The sequence below is a fragment of the Sphaeramia orbicularis genome, chromosome 21 (genome assembly GCF_902148855.1).
Source record: "Sphaeramia orbicularis chromosome 21, fSphaOr1.1, whole genome shotgun sequence".
Lineage (NCBI taxonomy): Eukaryota > Metazoa > Chordata > Actinopteri > Kurtiformes > Apogonidae > Sphaeramia > Sphaeramia orbicularis.
The window spans coordinates 43,998,286-44,013,780 of NC_043977.1; the positions used below are offsets into that span (position 1 = coordinate 43,998,286).

At 36.2% G+C, this 15,495-nt stretch overlaps 1 protein-coding gene across 1 annotated transcript; it reads right to left on the reverse strand.

Annotated features, from left to right (window-relative positions):
- Positions 1 to 399: 399 nt before the first annotated feature.
- On the reverse strand, positions 400 to 14,087 carry lacc1 (laccase (multicopper oxidoreductase) domain containing 1). The gene is made up of 5 exons (XM_030124602.1): positions 13,471 to 14,087; positions 9,183 to 9,361; positions 5,631 to 5,796; positions 4,024 to 4,249; positions 400 to 2,784 (listed from the first exon to the last, which is right to left on the reverse strand). Exons 1-5 carry the CDS (start codon positions 13,970 to 13,972, stop codon positions 2,580 to 2,582), a joined length of 1,278 nt encoding a protein of 425 aa, XP_029980462.1. The 5' UTR covers positions 13,973 to 14,087; the 3' UTR covers positions 400 to 2,579.
- Between the last annotated feature and the right edge of the window lie 1,408 nt (positions 14,088 to 15,495).

Consider the following 15,495-nt stretch of genomic DNA (forward strand, 5'->3'; position numbering starts at 1 on the left):
TTCATCATTTTTTGTTTGTACTTAGATGTCGCCAAGCTTAGCATGTCCACCCTGTCACCACAAAATATAATTTAATATAAAACTTTTCAGAAATTCTTAATTTATTTGTTGAACATTACAACATCCTCTTCAAAGATGACCTATTTTGGAAACTCGGGGTCTAACATGTGGTCATTAAATGCTAACTTTAGCCAAAACAGTCCACCCTCTCACTTATTTTTACATGTATTTGTTGGTAACGGGATGACATATTTCATATTTTGTGGTCTGCTTCTACTTTGTCTGCTTGCAAAAAATGCACTGAAAATGTAGGAGACTGACCAACATGCATTTCTAACCTACAGTCGACTTAACACATTGAACATAGAGTTAAGTGGAAAATCTCAAGGGTTTTTTTTGGACATTTTGAACCTTATAGTGATATTGACCCACAATCCTTATAATTCAGTCGTTCCTCTCATCGTTCCTCTTCTTCAAATGGATTATGGGATTGCTAGGTTTGCTGGTTGTGTTGTGTGGTTTGTTGAATTTCTTCATTTCTAACCCTTGGAACCTGAGCCGGTGTGATGTCTGTACTGTATTTTAAGTAACTGCACTAGCAGGAACTTAATGGTGCTTTTACATCAGAACAACCTCTTAAAAACAGAATTTTAATGAATCGATTCAATCATTTCACATTTTATACTCATGCAGTGTTAAAGAGCATATTTTGTTTTGTTTCCCATGTGAAGGAGATGTTTATTTCCATACATATGAGCGCACTAGGACAGTTTGTTCTTTGTTTACCTGTTTAAACCAAATGAATTCAGTGAAGTTTGTACTGTTAACACAGACGCCCCAAAAGACACAGACAGGTCACTCATGTCTGAAGCTGTGAAAATGTAGCCAGTAACTTTTACTTTTGTGACTTTTATGAAAATTTGGTTGATTTGCAGTCGGTTAAAGGTTTGCTGCAGCTATCTTATGAAATCAGCTGCTTTGTGTGATAAAATAATCCCCTCGATCCTTTTACGTTCCACATGATTTGCAGCTAAAACTGGATTATAAAGTTTCACTCCAACCTGGACTTTTTTTTTTTCTTTCTTAATTTTTGTGACCAATTTTAGATAAAAACTGTAGATTGTATTTACACCTGTCTGTCGCCATGAGAGTATAATTTAGGATGACGTTATCAACGCATCAGACCAAAGGTGTCCCTGACCAACTCCATGTCCAACACCAGTTCAGTTTATGACGTTTTACAATGATCACATTTCATTTCTTCTCTCTCTGTGTTTGCACTAAACCAAAAGATGACGGCCTTTACGTTAAAGGTCTGTTTGACTGCTTTGAAATGAAGGAACTGAATTATCTTAAAGCCAGAAGATAAATTTTCTGACATTTTTATTGTTTTTTGAACCCAACAAATTGTAAAATTATATTTTAAAAAAAAAATGTCTTTACCAGACTCACCATGGCATATACATGTTTTGTTTGGTTTAACTCTGGTGGTACTGTAACTGTGCAGAAGTCAGTGACTTACTGCCCACTTTGCATCTTTTCAGAGGGAAAATTGAAGGTTCGGTTTGAAGTTTACAGCTGAGTTATTTATTACAGAACTGTTCTGATGTATGCACTGTAGAGATTTGTGTCATTTGTTATTTGTGTGCTGTCGACTGATCCAGGAAACTGGATGAGTTTTTTTTTGTATCGGCTTTCATGAGAATTGTACCTACACATTAAGTGAACTATGACATTAATAGGCTGTAGGAGTTTCAGTTCTTTTCTTGTTCATTTTATAGTAAATGTTGAATACGATGACAGACGTTGCACTGAGTGAGGAAGTCTGATTGGTGAATGTAAACGTTTGTGGAGATGTGAAACATTACTGTTAATGTTGCAGATTGATGAAGCTGGATCGTAAAGGAATCACTCTGTAGAACGGAATTCATCTTTTTGTTTTATTTTTTTTCTTTTTATTGTTATTTTATTATGTTTTTTAGAAAAAGGGCTGCTTTTAAGACTAATCATGACAACTCAGAAAATTTGTCTATTAAAATAAATGCTGTCTGGATCCCAGAGACATCTGTGTTTTTTCTTTCTTTTTACAGTAAAGTTTATGGAATTTTTATTTTTAAATGTTAATTTACAGCCACTGACACATGCTTATAAGGCACAGAAAATGTATTTTCTACAAAACAAAGCATCTGTATTGAACTGATGCTAATCCTGTTGCCAGCTTTTCAGTTTTGTGACAGAAACACATCAGCTATCATTTGGACACTTGGCTGCACCTAAACTTTACATTCCATTATAAACAGCTGCTGACTGGAAGTGACCCTGTTCAATAAAATCTACTCGACTGGAACCTAACAACAGGTGATTAAATTTTATGACATTAAAATTAATATGCTTTTAAACAGAGCCAAAGGTGCAAATAGTTCAACAAACACAGTCATTATTCTTCATGACATGTTCTGTTCAATATTTTCACACTAATAAAATCATCCATAAAAATATGGCTTTGTGTTAAAGTCTGAGCCACCGTCTCTATGCCTTTGGAATATTAAACACCAGCAGGTCCAACGTGTCCATTTCTCTCATTTGGATGCAGACTTTCCTGCCTCTTCTTCCTCCTCCTTGATCCACAGGAAGCCCACCTGGGTGCCAAAGTTCACACCGTCTCGGACATGAGAGAAGAAGGATTCAGGGTGACATGAAGTGCAGGGTGTCACGCAGGGTCTGTCCGTCACCATGTGGTCATGAATGTGTTCAGACAGGATCCCACCTTTCTGCAGGAGCATTCTGCAGAAGACAGATCACTGATTTAGGAAGGTTGGAGCTTTACATACAACGCATGTGCATATGGTGAGGTTTGCAGATGATGGTTGTACAGTCAAGGCCTTAAGTCTAAATTGATAGTGACACATTTTGCTTCATATTTTAACATTTGTTTCAACAATTATAAGCATTTTCTAAGTTTTACAGACATTTATGCAGAGCCAATTTGTATCAGTATCACTAATTTTAACCACAACTATAATGTTCACCGATTTACGCCCCCCCCCCCCCCCCCCCAAAAAAAAAAAAAACATTTGTTTTTGATGCTCTCTCAGTTCGTTATCCTTCAATTTCAGTAGCCTTCAACATCCAGTGTGAAGAAAAAAAAAAAAAAATTAAAATTCTATAGTTACATACCAGTTTCAAAAGTTAATTTGTTAGTATGCTAATATCTTAGCGTGGTATTACCTTCCTTTACCAACACCAGGGCTGTAGTTTTATCTTTACTTGAGATTGCTGGTTTAATTTTTGCAAATGCATCAGGTGTAAAGTTGAGTAAAAATATTTGTATTTTAAAAGATAAAAAATATTTGAAGAAAGTGTTACATGTCACTCATATTTCATTGTAATTTTTGTCACTAATACCATGCTGGTGTATATTAGCACGCAACATAAACAATAATATCAACATAAAAACTTAGGAAAGAAAGCAAGACTCAATGAATACGAACGGTACATGTTCACATTAATATGTTGTATGTTCTGAAATGAAATGTCTGTGCCTGATTTCATGGCAACTGATCAAATGGGTACCAAGGAATTTCAGTCCAGACCAAAAGCCCTAATTTCTAATTTCATTGTAGACACAAAGACAATAAAGGCTATTCTATTCTATTCTATTCTATTCTATTCTATTCTATTCTATTCTATTCTATTCTATTCTATTCTATGGCATTATTTTACTATTATCAAGCATTTTATGCAGTTCCCCACATCTCTATGTTGGTTAACGTTTCAGCAGGATTACACAAAAACTACTGCACCAATTTTTGTGAAACTTGGTCAAATGATTGGACACCAAAAACAGATGAACACCTAACAACACGGACCAGATCCACAAAAGGGGTGGAGTCTTGACTGAATTTCAGCTCTGTGGGGTCTTAGAGCCTCACTGACTAATCCTAATGTTCCTTTTTTCACACAATACTTTTAACCCACATAACCATCCATGCTGTTTTCTCCTGTTCTTGTGCTGACGTGTACCTGTTGGCAAGGCGGATGTCCACGTGCGGACGTGGAAGCTCAGGATCACGGACGCAGTCTGGATGAATCTGATGGAATTCCAACGCGTGGTCTCTATCCAGTGTAAAGCAGCATGCTCCCACTGACGGTCCGACAGCCACCACAATGTCGCTCACCTGACAACCAAATTCCATCACCATGGCATCTACTGTAGCCATGGCAGCTCCCATCAGGGTTCCCCTCCAACCTGGGAGCAAAAGAAGCAGTTAGTCTAGAGCAGGGCTGTCAGGCTCATTTTAGTTCAGGGGCCACATTCAGCTAAATTTGATCTGCAGTGGGCCGAACCAGTAAAATAATAACATAATAATATATAAATAATGTCAACTCCAAACTTTTCTCTATGTTTTAGAGCAAAAAAAGTAAATTTACATTATGAAAAGGTTTACATCTACAAACTATCCTTTCAAAAGATGTGAATAACATGAACAAACTGAAAAAATAAGTGTAATTTTAACAATATTCTGCCTCAGTTTATCATTTACACATGTACATTAGAGCTTAAAGATCACAGTGGATCTACAAAGACACAAAACATTTAATACCAGGCAGAATATTGTTAAAATTGTACTTATTTCTCTTAAGAAATTTCAGGTTGTTCATATTTGTTCGGGTTATTCACATTTTTTGTGAAATTATTCTTTGTTTTAGTGTAAACACATGAAAATATTTATATTTACAAAAAGAAAAAATTGAAGTTGTCATTATTTCTATGTTATTATGATAGTATTTTACTGAATCCTGCTCACTTGAGATTGAATTGGTCTGAATGTGGAACCTGAACTAAAATGACTGTTATCTTAGTGTAATTCTTGCATTTCACAAATTCATCCCAAGGGCTGGACTGGACCCTTTGGCGGGCTGGATTTGGCCCCCGGGCCGCATGTTTGACATCCCCGGTCTAAAGTGAGCAGCTACATGGGATTCACTACCTCCATATTTCACTAATATACTTGCAGTATTATAGGTACAAAGGCAGTCATGCCAAAATCCATTTGAAAAAGTCATTATAATTACATTTAAAAGATCACTAGAGTCAGCAGCCCACTTCTATTGTCATTCTATAATATTATTAAACCACTAAGAAACTACAAATGATGAATTATGTAAATTTCCAAGAAAGCTATGGCCCCTCTCAAAAAGTTCTTCAGCTTTCCAGGGTGTCCCATTTCACATAATTTGAATGCAAAATGTAATATTTTTACACTTGGTTCTTTCAATAGATATGTGAATAAATAAATAAAATTTTAAAAAAAGGTGCTTCACTGTGTCAAAAAAAACATGTAGATGTATATAAAGGAATCAGATGCTCATCACAGATGGACTACATTAAAAAATAAAGGGGGAAAAGAATGTCACAAAGAATCGATAAGGTAGTCGGATGGATGGATGGATGGATGGATGGATGGATAATATTCATTTGATAAATTTGAAGAATAAAAACTGAATTGGTTAAAAAAAAAAATCTGGATATTCAAACAGTAAAAAGTATAATAATAAACTGTAATGTCATAAGTAAAAGTGGAAATTTTGTGACAAACGGCAAACTTCTTCATGGCCTGAACACCTACCTGCATGAGTAGCTCCAATGACCTTTGACACTGGATCAGCAAACAGGATTGGCATGCAGTCCGCTCCTGGAGCTGCTAACACAACCCCGGTCTGATTGGTTACAATTCCATCATAGTCGTCTGGTTCCGGTTTCCCCATGACCCAGATGTCATTGGCATGGTCGACCTGCAGGACCAAGTCAAACACAACCAGGAGCTTAGACCATGAAGCCTGGAGCTGCAGCCAATCAGTACAAACTCTGGGTTTGAACTACGGACTCTTCACATGGTGAGCAAATGCAGAATGCCAACATCATCACTATTTATTTGGGAAGTTACTGGCAACACTTGAAGACAGTCTTTAACCTCCTGAAACACAGGAAAGTACAAGTTTTGGCTTTTTTGAATTAAATAATGGCCTGTATTGGAAACATCATGATGCAACAGTTTTTTCAGATACATTTTTTTTTTTTTTTTTTACATTTTTAAGCAATGTCCTTTGCAGTGGACAGTTGTTTTCTTTTTTTCCCCTTTTTTTTTTTGCATAAAGCTGTGAGAATCTTCTCCACGAACATGGACAGAAAACCCATAGCTGGGTCTTAGGAAGTTAAAGAAAACCTTACAAAAGACTGTCATGTTTTTTTGTGAATGCATTTCACCCATGATCCAGGAAGAAATCAGATCTAATCACAGCCCAGTTACAGCCCAATCCCAGTCTCCACCCTAAAACATACAGGGTGGGGAAGCAAAATTTACAATGAACATTTAGTTGTTTTTTCTCAGCAGGCACTACGTCAATTGTTTTGAAACCAAACATATATTGATGTCATAATCATACCTAACACTATTATCCATACCTTTTCAGAAACTTTTGCCCATATGAGTAATCAGGAAAGCAAACGTCAAACAGTGTGTGATTTGCTGAATGCACTCGTCACACCAAAGGAGATTTCAAAAATAGTTGGAGTGTCCATAAAGACTGTTTATAATGTAAAGAAGAGAATGACTACGAGCAAAACTATTACGAGAAAGTCTGGAAGATACTATTAAAGAAGAATGGGAGAAGTTGTCACTCGAATATTTGAGGAACACTTGCGCAAGTTTCAGGAAGTGTGTGAAGGCAGTTATTGAGAAAGAAGGAGGACAGATAGAATAAAAACATTTTCTATTATGTAAATTTTCTTGTGGCAAATAAATTCTCATGACTTTCAATAAACTAATTGGTCATACACTGTCTTTCAATCCCTCAAAATATTGTAAATTTTGCTTCCCCACCCTGTAATCTCATTAAACTAATTAAAATCACAGATTCAAAGGTTCAGTATCTAAGTTTTGGGAGTTCTAAACTGAGATCTGACAGAATATTTTATCTTTATTCTCAAAAAAAAAAAAAAAAAGAAAAGAAAAAAGTTATCTTGGAGTAAACTATTTACACACTACTATATTTTACAGAGGGAGTGTGTCGTCTTCTATAGTTTCTAAACGGAGCTCAGAATGGATGAGTGCTTCTTTTTTCTTTCTCAGAGCAGGGGGCATCCAGTATTAAGCAGCATTACTTTTACCTAATATGCTTTATTTGTTCATTCTGAGCTTTCTGCAGACTCTGGTCCACATGCAAACACAGACTCTAACGCAGTGTTTTTCAGCCTTGGGGTCAGGACCCCCCGTGGGGTCGCCTGGAATTCAAATAGGGTCGCCTGAAATTTCTAGTAACTGATAAAAATAAAAAAAAATAAAACAACTTACTTATAAAAAATATATGGTGAGTTGAGAGAGACAATCCCAATCCATAAAAGACATGATAAACTGTGAAGCTGAAACTGAAGCACTGTGGTTCTGTTTATCTTTCAAATGTTCATTGTGGTCAGTTTCAGATGCTGCAGCTCTTTCATAATTCATAGTTTGAGTTATTGTTTGTTCTGTATTAATTGTCAGCCTTGTAAATCCAAGATGGACTGACTGTACATATCCTGACCAAGGAAAATAAAATTCTCACTTTGTGCAGTAATCTACACCTGGCTTTTCTGCCTCCGTCCATAATAATATACATCATATAGCAGTGACTCCCAACCTTTTTTTGTCTCATGACCCCATTTTAACATCACAAATTTCTGGTGACCCCAGACATTCAAAACAGAGACTTTTTTTTTGCTAAAATTAAATTTTTTTTGGTCATGTAATAGTTTGCTATACTATGTTGCAAATAAACATTCATTTTAGATGACATTTAGTCTATATAATGTATATTATAAATTTATTATTTACAAGGCTGACAATTAATACTGAACAAACAATAACTCAAAGTATGAATTATGAAAGAGCTGCAGTATCTGAAACTGACCACAATGAACATTTGAAAGATAAACAGTGCCACAGTGCTTCAGTTTCAGCTTCACAGTTTGTCATGCCTTTTATGGATTGTGATCGTCTCTCTCAACTCACCATATATTTTGTATTAGTACGTTTTTATTTATTTATCAATTACTAGAAATTTCAGGTGACCCCACATGGGGTCCCGACCCCAAGGTTGACAAACACTGTTATATAAACTAAATTTAAACTAAAATTAACATTTATTTGCAACATAGTATAGCACACTATTATATGTTCAGAAACAAATTAATTTTAGCAAAAATAAATAAATAAATAAAATAAAAATAAAATTTTGTTTTCAATGTCTGGGGTCGCCAGAAATTTGTTGTGTTAAAATGGGGTCATAAGCCAAAAAAGGTTGGGAACCACTGCTCTAATGAGTGTTTAGAGGCCACTCTAAGATAAGGTAAGACAAGGGATAGTCAGATACCTGCAATCTGCACCTTTACCACAAGATGCCACTAATGACTGCACTCTGAAACTTCAGTTTTTGTAAAAAGCTGTAGTGTCTAGGACCACATAATTGTACTCTTTAATGTCAAGGTACTGTTTGTTTGTTGTCTGTTTTGTTCTTTGTTGAGGTTGTTTTATTTTGCTTTTATATATTGCTGTCACCTAGGTTACTGACTTTACATTTTTCGTATGCAAAGGTGTGTTGTGTACATGTAACCTGTGACTGAAAAAAATTCAATAAAATAAGTTGGGGGGAAAAAAGCTGCAGAGTCTGACTGTGAGAATTGGAATAAGGGGGAATGAACTTAACTCTTTCTGCCGTATGACATTTGAATTTTTTGCATCTTTATCATTTTAGCAAGCTAACAGAAGGAAAGGGGTCAACAAGAATGAAAAAGACAAATGATTCCTGCAAAGTCAAAAATGAGATTCTATCACTTTCTGTCTTCCTTGCAGTGTTCCCTTCATGTTACATCTTACACTACACAACCCCCATAATAAATCATCAAATCCCTATGAACTATGGACAAATCTGCCAGGAAACTCTGTGTTACTGTTGGAATTGGGCTTTCGTCAGAGGAAATCCAGCTAATGATGATCAATTACATGCAGCAGGTTTGCAAACAAAGCCGCCAAACTACATTGAGTAAAACCTATTATTTGTACAAGGAGGGACTACCAGCCACGCCTTGAGGATTCCTACAGTCCTGTGTTTGGTTACGTAGGAACGCTCAGTGACATCAGTACCTTAGGGAAATGCAGTGGGCGAGGGTGGAATCCAGCGTGCAGAGCCAGGCGGCGTCTGTTCTCCATGACCATGGCCCTGGGGTCCCTCCTCTTACTGCTGCTGAATAGATTCAAGGAGGACAGGGTGGGGATGTAGGACACACCGCCTGGACGAGAGCTGAAGCCGTGGCCAAAACACTCTGAAAGGGAAAGAGAAAGTGTTTCAGTTTTAGTGATACAGTCAGACCAATGTCCATTTATTCCTTCATAAAAACACATTTAATGGTAGTACTATCGTTTATTATTACGAACACTTTTACTGATTACATGCAGTTTTGAACTACGTGGACGTAACTATTACTATTTTCCATATTCTATTTGTTTTTACAATCCTAACTTGTGATTTTGTTACTTTTCAGATGACAGTATTCATCTCCTTCCACTCTAGTTAAACCCCTGTATGTCCATTTGTTCTGATTACCTCCGCCAAGGAGGTTATGTTTTTGCCAGGGTTTGTTTGTTTGTTTGTTTGTCTGTCCGTTAGTGTGCAACATAACTCAAAAAGTTATGGACAGATTTTGATGAAATTTTCAGGGTTTGTTGGAAATGGGATAAGGAAGAAATGATTAAATTTTGGTGGTGATCGGGGGTGGGGGGGCCCACGGGGGGGGCGCAGACCACAAAATTTCATCAAAATCTGTCCATAACTTTTTGAGTTATGTTGCACACAAACGGACAGACAAACAGACAGACAGACAGACAGACAAACAAACAAACAAACCCTGGCAAAAACATAACCTCCTTGGCATGGGGGGGCCCACGGGGGGGGGGGGGGGGGGGCACTGATCAGCCCTGGCGGAGGTCTGCGCTCTCTGAGTGCTTCTAGTTTGAAACTTGTGATTGATTTTATTCATGTGTCATCATACAGAACCAACCTAAGAATACGTGTCAGGTGTGAAACATTTATTTCCAACATGGTGCCCAGATGTGAGGGTATACTGCAATAACCTCACCATATCCTATAACAAGTGCAATATCTGTCTCATGTTTACAGCCTTCTACATTTTATCCTTTCACTCTATTTATCCTACAATATTTATTTCTCATGTCATTTGCACTATTTCCAATACCATTTGCACTACTACTACTAAATTATATATATATATATATATATATATATATATATATATATATATATATATATATAAATGTATTTATTTTTTACAAAAATTCCTAGTTCTTCTATTTTTAATTTTTTCTCATGTAAATAAGTGTGCCTTCTTACTGTCATTTGTTGTGCCTTGTAATTTCTTACACTAAACTGTAGAGCTCTACCTCAATTTCATTGTACTTGTAATATGACAATAAAAAGATTCTGATTCTGAATAAATGTGTCTTTTGTGGGTTGAGTTTTAAATGTTCCTCCTATAACTGGAAAACACGTGATCTCTACAATAGTTGACTTTTTAGAGATAACGGTTCTCTTAGAGACAGGAACACTTCAAATATATGATGGTCTATAAAATTACTGTACTGCATTGCTGTAGATAAAACTACCCAACAGTAAATAAAGTGGTTAAACTGAGCTCACTCTTAAACATGCACATGAATGCAGCAGTAAAAACATTAGTAAACACAAACAGTAGACAACAGTAAAACAATGACGGGAACCATTTTACATGGACGTTTCATATGTGGGCCAGATCAAGCAGTGACACGGGGACACATTTCATCCTCAATAAGCACCGTAATTTTTTTGTTTTGGTTTTTTATTTGATCTTCTGTACAGCACTTTGGTCCACTGTGGTTGTTTTAAAGTGCTTTACAAATAAAGTAGAAGAGAGAGAGAGAGAGAGAGAGAGAGAGAGAGAGAGAGAGAGAGAGAGAGAGAGAGAGAGAGAGAGAGAGAGAGAGAGAGAGAGAGAGCTTAATTATTAATCCTCCCCCTGTAAGTCGCTTTGAAAAAAAGCGTCTGCCAAATGCACAAATGTAAATGTAAATGCAAAGCTCTGTGTTGAAAACTAAATAACTACTTTCCTCCATGTTTAATATATGAATAGGTCTCAGAAAGTAATTTCACATGACACACGTTACAATTTACAGAAATAAAATATTGGGGTAAAAATACTTAAATTACTGCTGCATGTCACAGGGACTGAAAATGAACTTTTTTTTCACTTTACACAAATGTACAAAACGTTCTGTTCTCATAAGAAATTGATCCTAAATGAAACATAGGGCTTTAACTATGATGATAAAACTACAATTATGATCAATATTAGATAAAAATGTTTAAATGATAAGTTTTTATGAACACAAATATGTTGTGACATGTGGACAGCAGTTTGTACCTTTGTTCAGTATCAGAATAAAAGACTGACTGGAACTAAAACACTACAAATATGCTAATTAACTTTTATTTAAACTACATATTACAACTGAAGTGATGCATACAGCTAATAGCAGAGCATATTTTACACATAACTGGACTGTACATAACCTTTCTATATTCTTGTACTGTTAAATAATTAGTTCCTACAGATTCGCAGACTTAAAATATCACTGATACAATCAAGAAAATATATTATTATTAAAGTTAATAGAGCATTTACATATTTTAGTCCTTTTTAGATTTCATTTTATATTGATTATATCTTTATATCTTTTTTCTACAAGTGATACTGACATTTTGTAAACAGTTTCATAAAATACAGTTCTTAAGCTAAAATATGAGTCTTTTTGAAAAATGATAGGTGAATTTTTAATTTTTGACACTGATGTTCACTTTCACTTAATCTGGTCAATGTAAGTAAAGATTAAGAGATGTTTTGATTTGTAATATATTTTGTAAAGTGTGGTATTAGTTCTTTTGGTGAAGTAAAGGAGCCAAATGCTTCTTCCACTAGTACTCATTTATAAAACACACCCTGATCTTTCATTTAACCCATAAAGACACAAACATCCACCAGTGACCAAAACATATGCTGATCTAAAATGTTTAATACCTGTTAATCCACTAATCCTATCAATACATGGAAATAATTCAGGTAAAATATAATTCGTCATCTTTTCATGGTCAACACACACACACATTTATTTATTTATTTATTTTATTGTCACTGTCATTTTCTGCAACACTGACTCACCAGTAAAACCCACAAATGACAGCGGTTGGAGACATGTGTTTATGTTCAGTTAATGATCTATTTTGCTGAAGAAGCCACTTGTTCCTCTTTTTTGTTTTTCCTGATTTGATATAATAACCTTCGAATTTGCTTTTACGCTTTTATGAACATCTACATGATCAGTAAATTAAATATAGGAAAAAAACCTGTTTTTCACTGAAAAATGCAAAATGAAGAGGATAATATCATAATCTTGTGTTAGGAAAGCCAAAAGACATCATTTAGTTTTGACAAAAATAGTTGTGGGTCTTTTATGGGTTAAAGATATTTCAGTGGTTGTGAAATACTCATAAGGCTGATTTAAAAAAAATAATAATAAAATAAAAAAGCTGATAAAATTATCATGTTACAAATTCAGTAAATGTTTCAGACATAAACACATTCTAAATCTTTATAAGAAATGGGAATTTTAACAAATGTAGCTCAGCAAACAAAGGAACAAAACAGTAACTCTGATAATATGACATTAAACAGGAGTGTATACACTGGAGCAGTCTCTGAACCACAGGTGTCAAACATGCAGCCTGTGGACCAAACCGGGTCAAATCGGGCCCTTGGGATGAATTTGTGAAATGCAAAAATGACATTGAAAATATTAACAGTCAATGATGTCAAAAATCATTTTGATTCCGGTTCCACATACAGATCAATATAATATCAAGCAGGTCAGACCAGTAAAATAAGATCATAATAGCCTATAAATAATGAAAATTGCCGTTTTTCTCTGTTTTACTGTAAAAAAGTAAAATTACACGGAAATGTTTACATTTACAAACTATCTTTTTACAAAAAATGTGAATAATCTGAACAAATATGAACAACCTAAAATGCCTTAAGAGAGGTAAATGTAATTTTACCAGTATTATATCTGTTACTAAATGTTTTATGTCTTTGCAGTTGTAATGTAAGTTGTGATGCACATGTGTAAATGGCATAATATTGTTAAAATTGCACTTACTTTTCTTAATACATGTGAAGTTGTTCATGTTATCCAGATTTTTAAGGAAACTTTGTAAACATTTTCATTATATAATTGCACTTTTTTATTCACTTGTATTATTCACTGGTCCGGCCCACGTGGCCCCTGAACTAAAATGACTTTGATCCCCCTGCTCTAAACCCACCTGGGATCAGTGTGGACTTCAGAACTGTTATGTCCCCCAGAAGTCCAGGTAGCTGCTGCAGAAACCCTGATAGCTCTTCTTGAACAGCCTGTGCAGGTGAGTCGGAGTGGGCGGAGCCTCTGCAGCTCCGACAGGTAAGTTTACCCGCTTCCATGACGTCATAGTCAAAGGTATACACGGCTGTAAACAGCTGCTCCTGGTACAACCTGAGGACCTGCAGACCCTGTGCGGATGTGAAGACCCTGATGGTGCTGATCTGCAGCTGGTCCAGGGTCTGCTTGAAGCGGAACAAACAGCCCGCGGTGGAGTCCGAGTCCAGGACCCGGATCCTCCTGCAGGACTCCGGAAACTTGTCCGATAGTCTGTTATTGTAGTCCTCCAGGTCCCGGGTCCCGGACAGCAGGAACACCTGGGTGTCTGCTGCGGACTGGTCTAGCACCGACGTGTCGATGCATGCCAGACACGGACCGTGGACCAGGTCTAGGAGGACGGCCTGATCCATGGCAGATACTGGGGTGTAGTCGTTCAGGACCCGGACTCAGCTGTGCTCCCTCGGTCCTGTTGAATCACAGATGACAGCAGAGGATCATGTCTGAGGGGGAAGAGGACACCAAACCTCAGCGGAGCCGACACTTCCTGCAACGTGTTTTTTTCTTTTCTTTTTCTTTTTTTTTTTTTTTTTGCAGGCTGACTCCGCCCACAGTGGAAACCCCACCGACACACTGGAACTTCTCACCCGTGCAGTTTTGCAGACTGTTGCGCAAACTTTGACACATTTACCCCACAGCATCCTGCAGAAGCTCCACAGCATGTGCATCAGACTAAGGTCATACGATCCGAAACAGTTTAAACACACTCCAGTCCATGGACCACACACACACACACACACACACACACACACACACACACACACACACACACACACACACACACACACACACACACACACACACACACACCTGAAAAAAGGATCAGATACTTAGCATGTGTCCAAAACCAGCCCACAAAAGGGTCCAGTCCTGCCCAGGGGATACATTTGTGAAGTGCAAAAATGACACTTCAAATATTAAAAGTCAAGGGTGTCAGTGCAATGTGTATTTTAACAATCATCTACTTACTATGTCTGATATGTCATTAAATGTTGTTGTATTTTGTGTGTGTGTGTGTGTGTGTGTGTGTGTGTGTGTGTGTGTGTGTGTGTGTGTGTATAAACATAATTCATCATATTTCATAACTTGCACTTTAAGGTTTTTAACCCTTTCATTCATAGTGGTCACTCCAGTGGACATCTATTCTCCAGCTGTTCTCTTGTATATTTATGGATTTTATTGTTTTAGTTCCATATCAGCCAACACAGTGCACCATCCCATACACTGACATTCATACCATTACTGTAACTTTGCTGTTCTTGATAAACCTGATCTGCAGTGACACATTTGAGTGTAAATCAGTTGCTTGTTGTTATTATTATTAGACTGTAATTAACTTAAAAAAAAAAAAAAAAAAGTTTTTTTTTGTTTGTTTTTGCATATTAGCTTCATAAAGTGAGTAATAACTAGTATTAGAGTATGTTAAAATGTCAGATTAGTGGCATTGAAAAAGTTATTCCATAGTTTTCACACAGTATATCAGTAAATACATGTTTCTTTGCTTCAAAAATTAAATGCATGGTGTCCAGCTGAGTGGACATTTTTGCAACTCCATGAAAAATAGGTTCATAAAATAAATAAATAAATAAAGATTCAATGGCATTGTTTTTTTCATGCCTAAAGAGGAATTAAAACACCAAGGAAATAAATCTTGACTAAGGTTCTTATAACTCATGCATGAAAGGGTTAATGTGTGAATGTGTGTGTTGATGTGTGGAACATTTTTTAATACATCAGACAATTCAATTTTGTTCTATGCATGACATATAATAAAGTATTCTCTTTAGAAGCACATATGGACATTGGTTCAATGACCAGATCAGAAAGAGATAAATGTTTGTGTGGGACATGTTATCAGTGCTTAGACATATAGTAT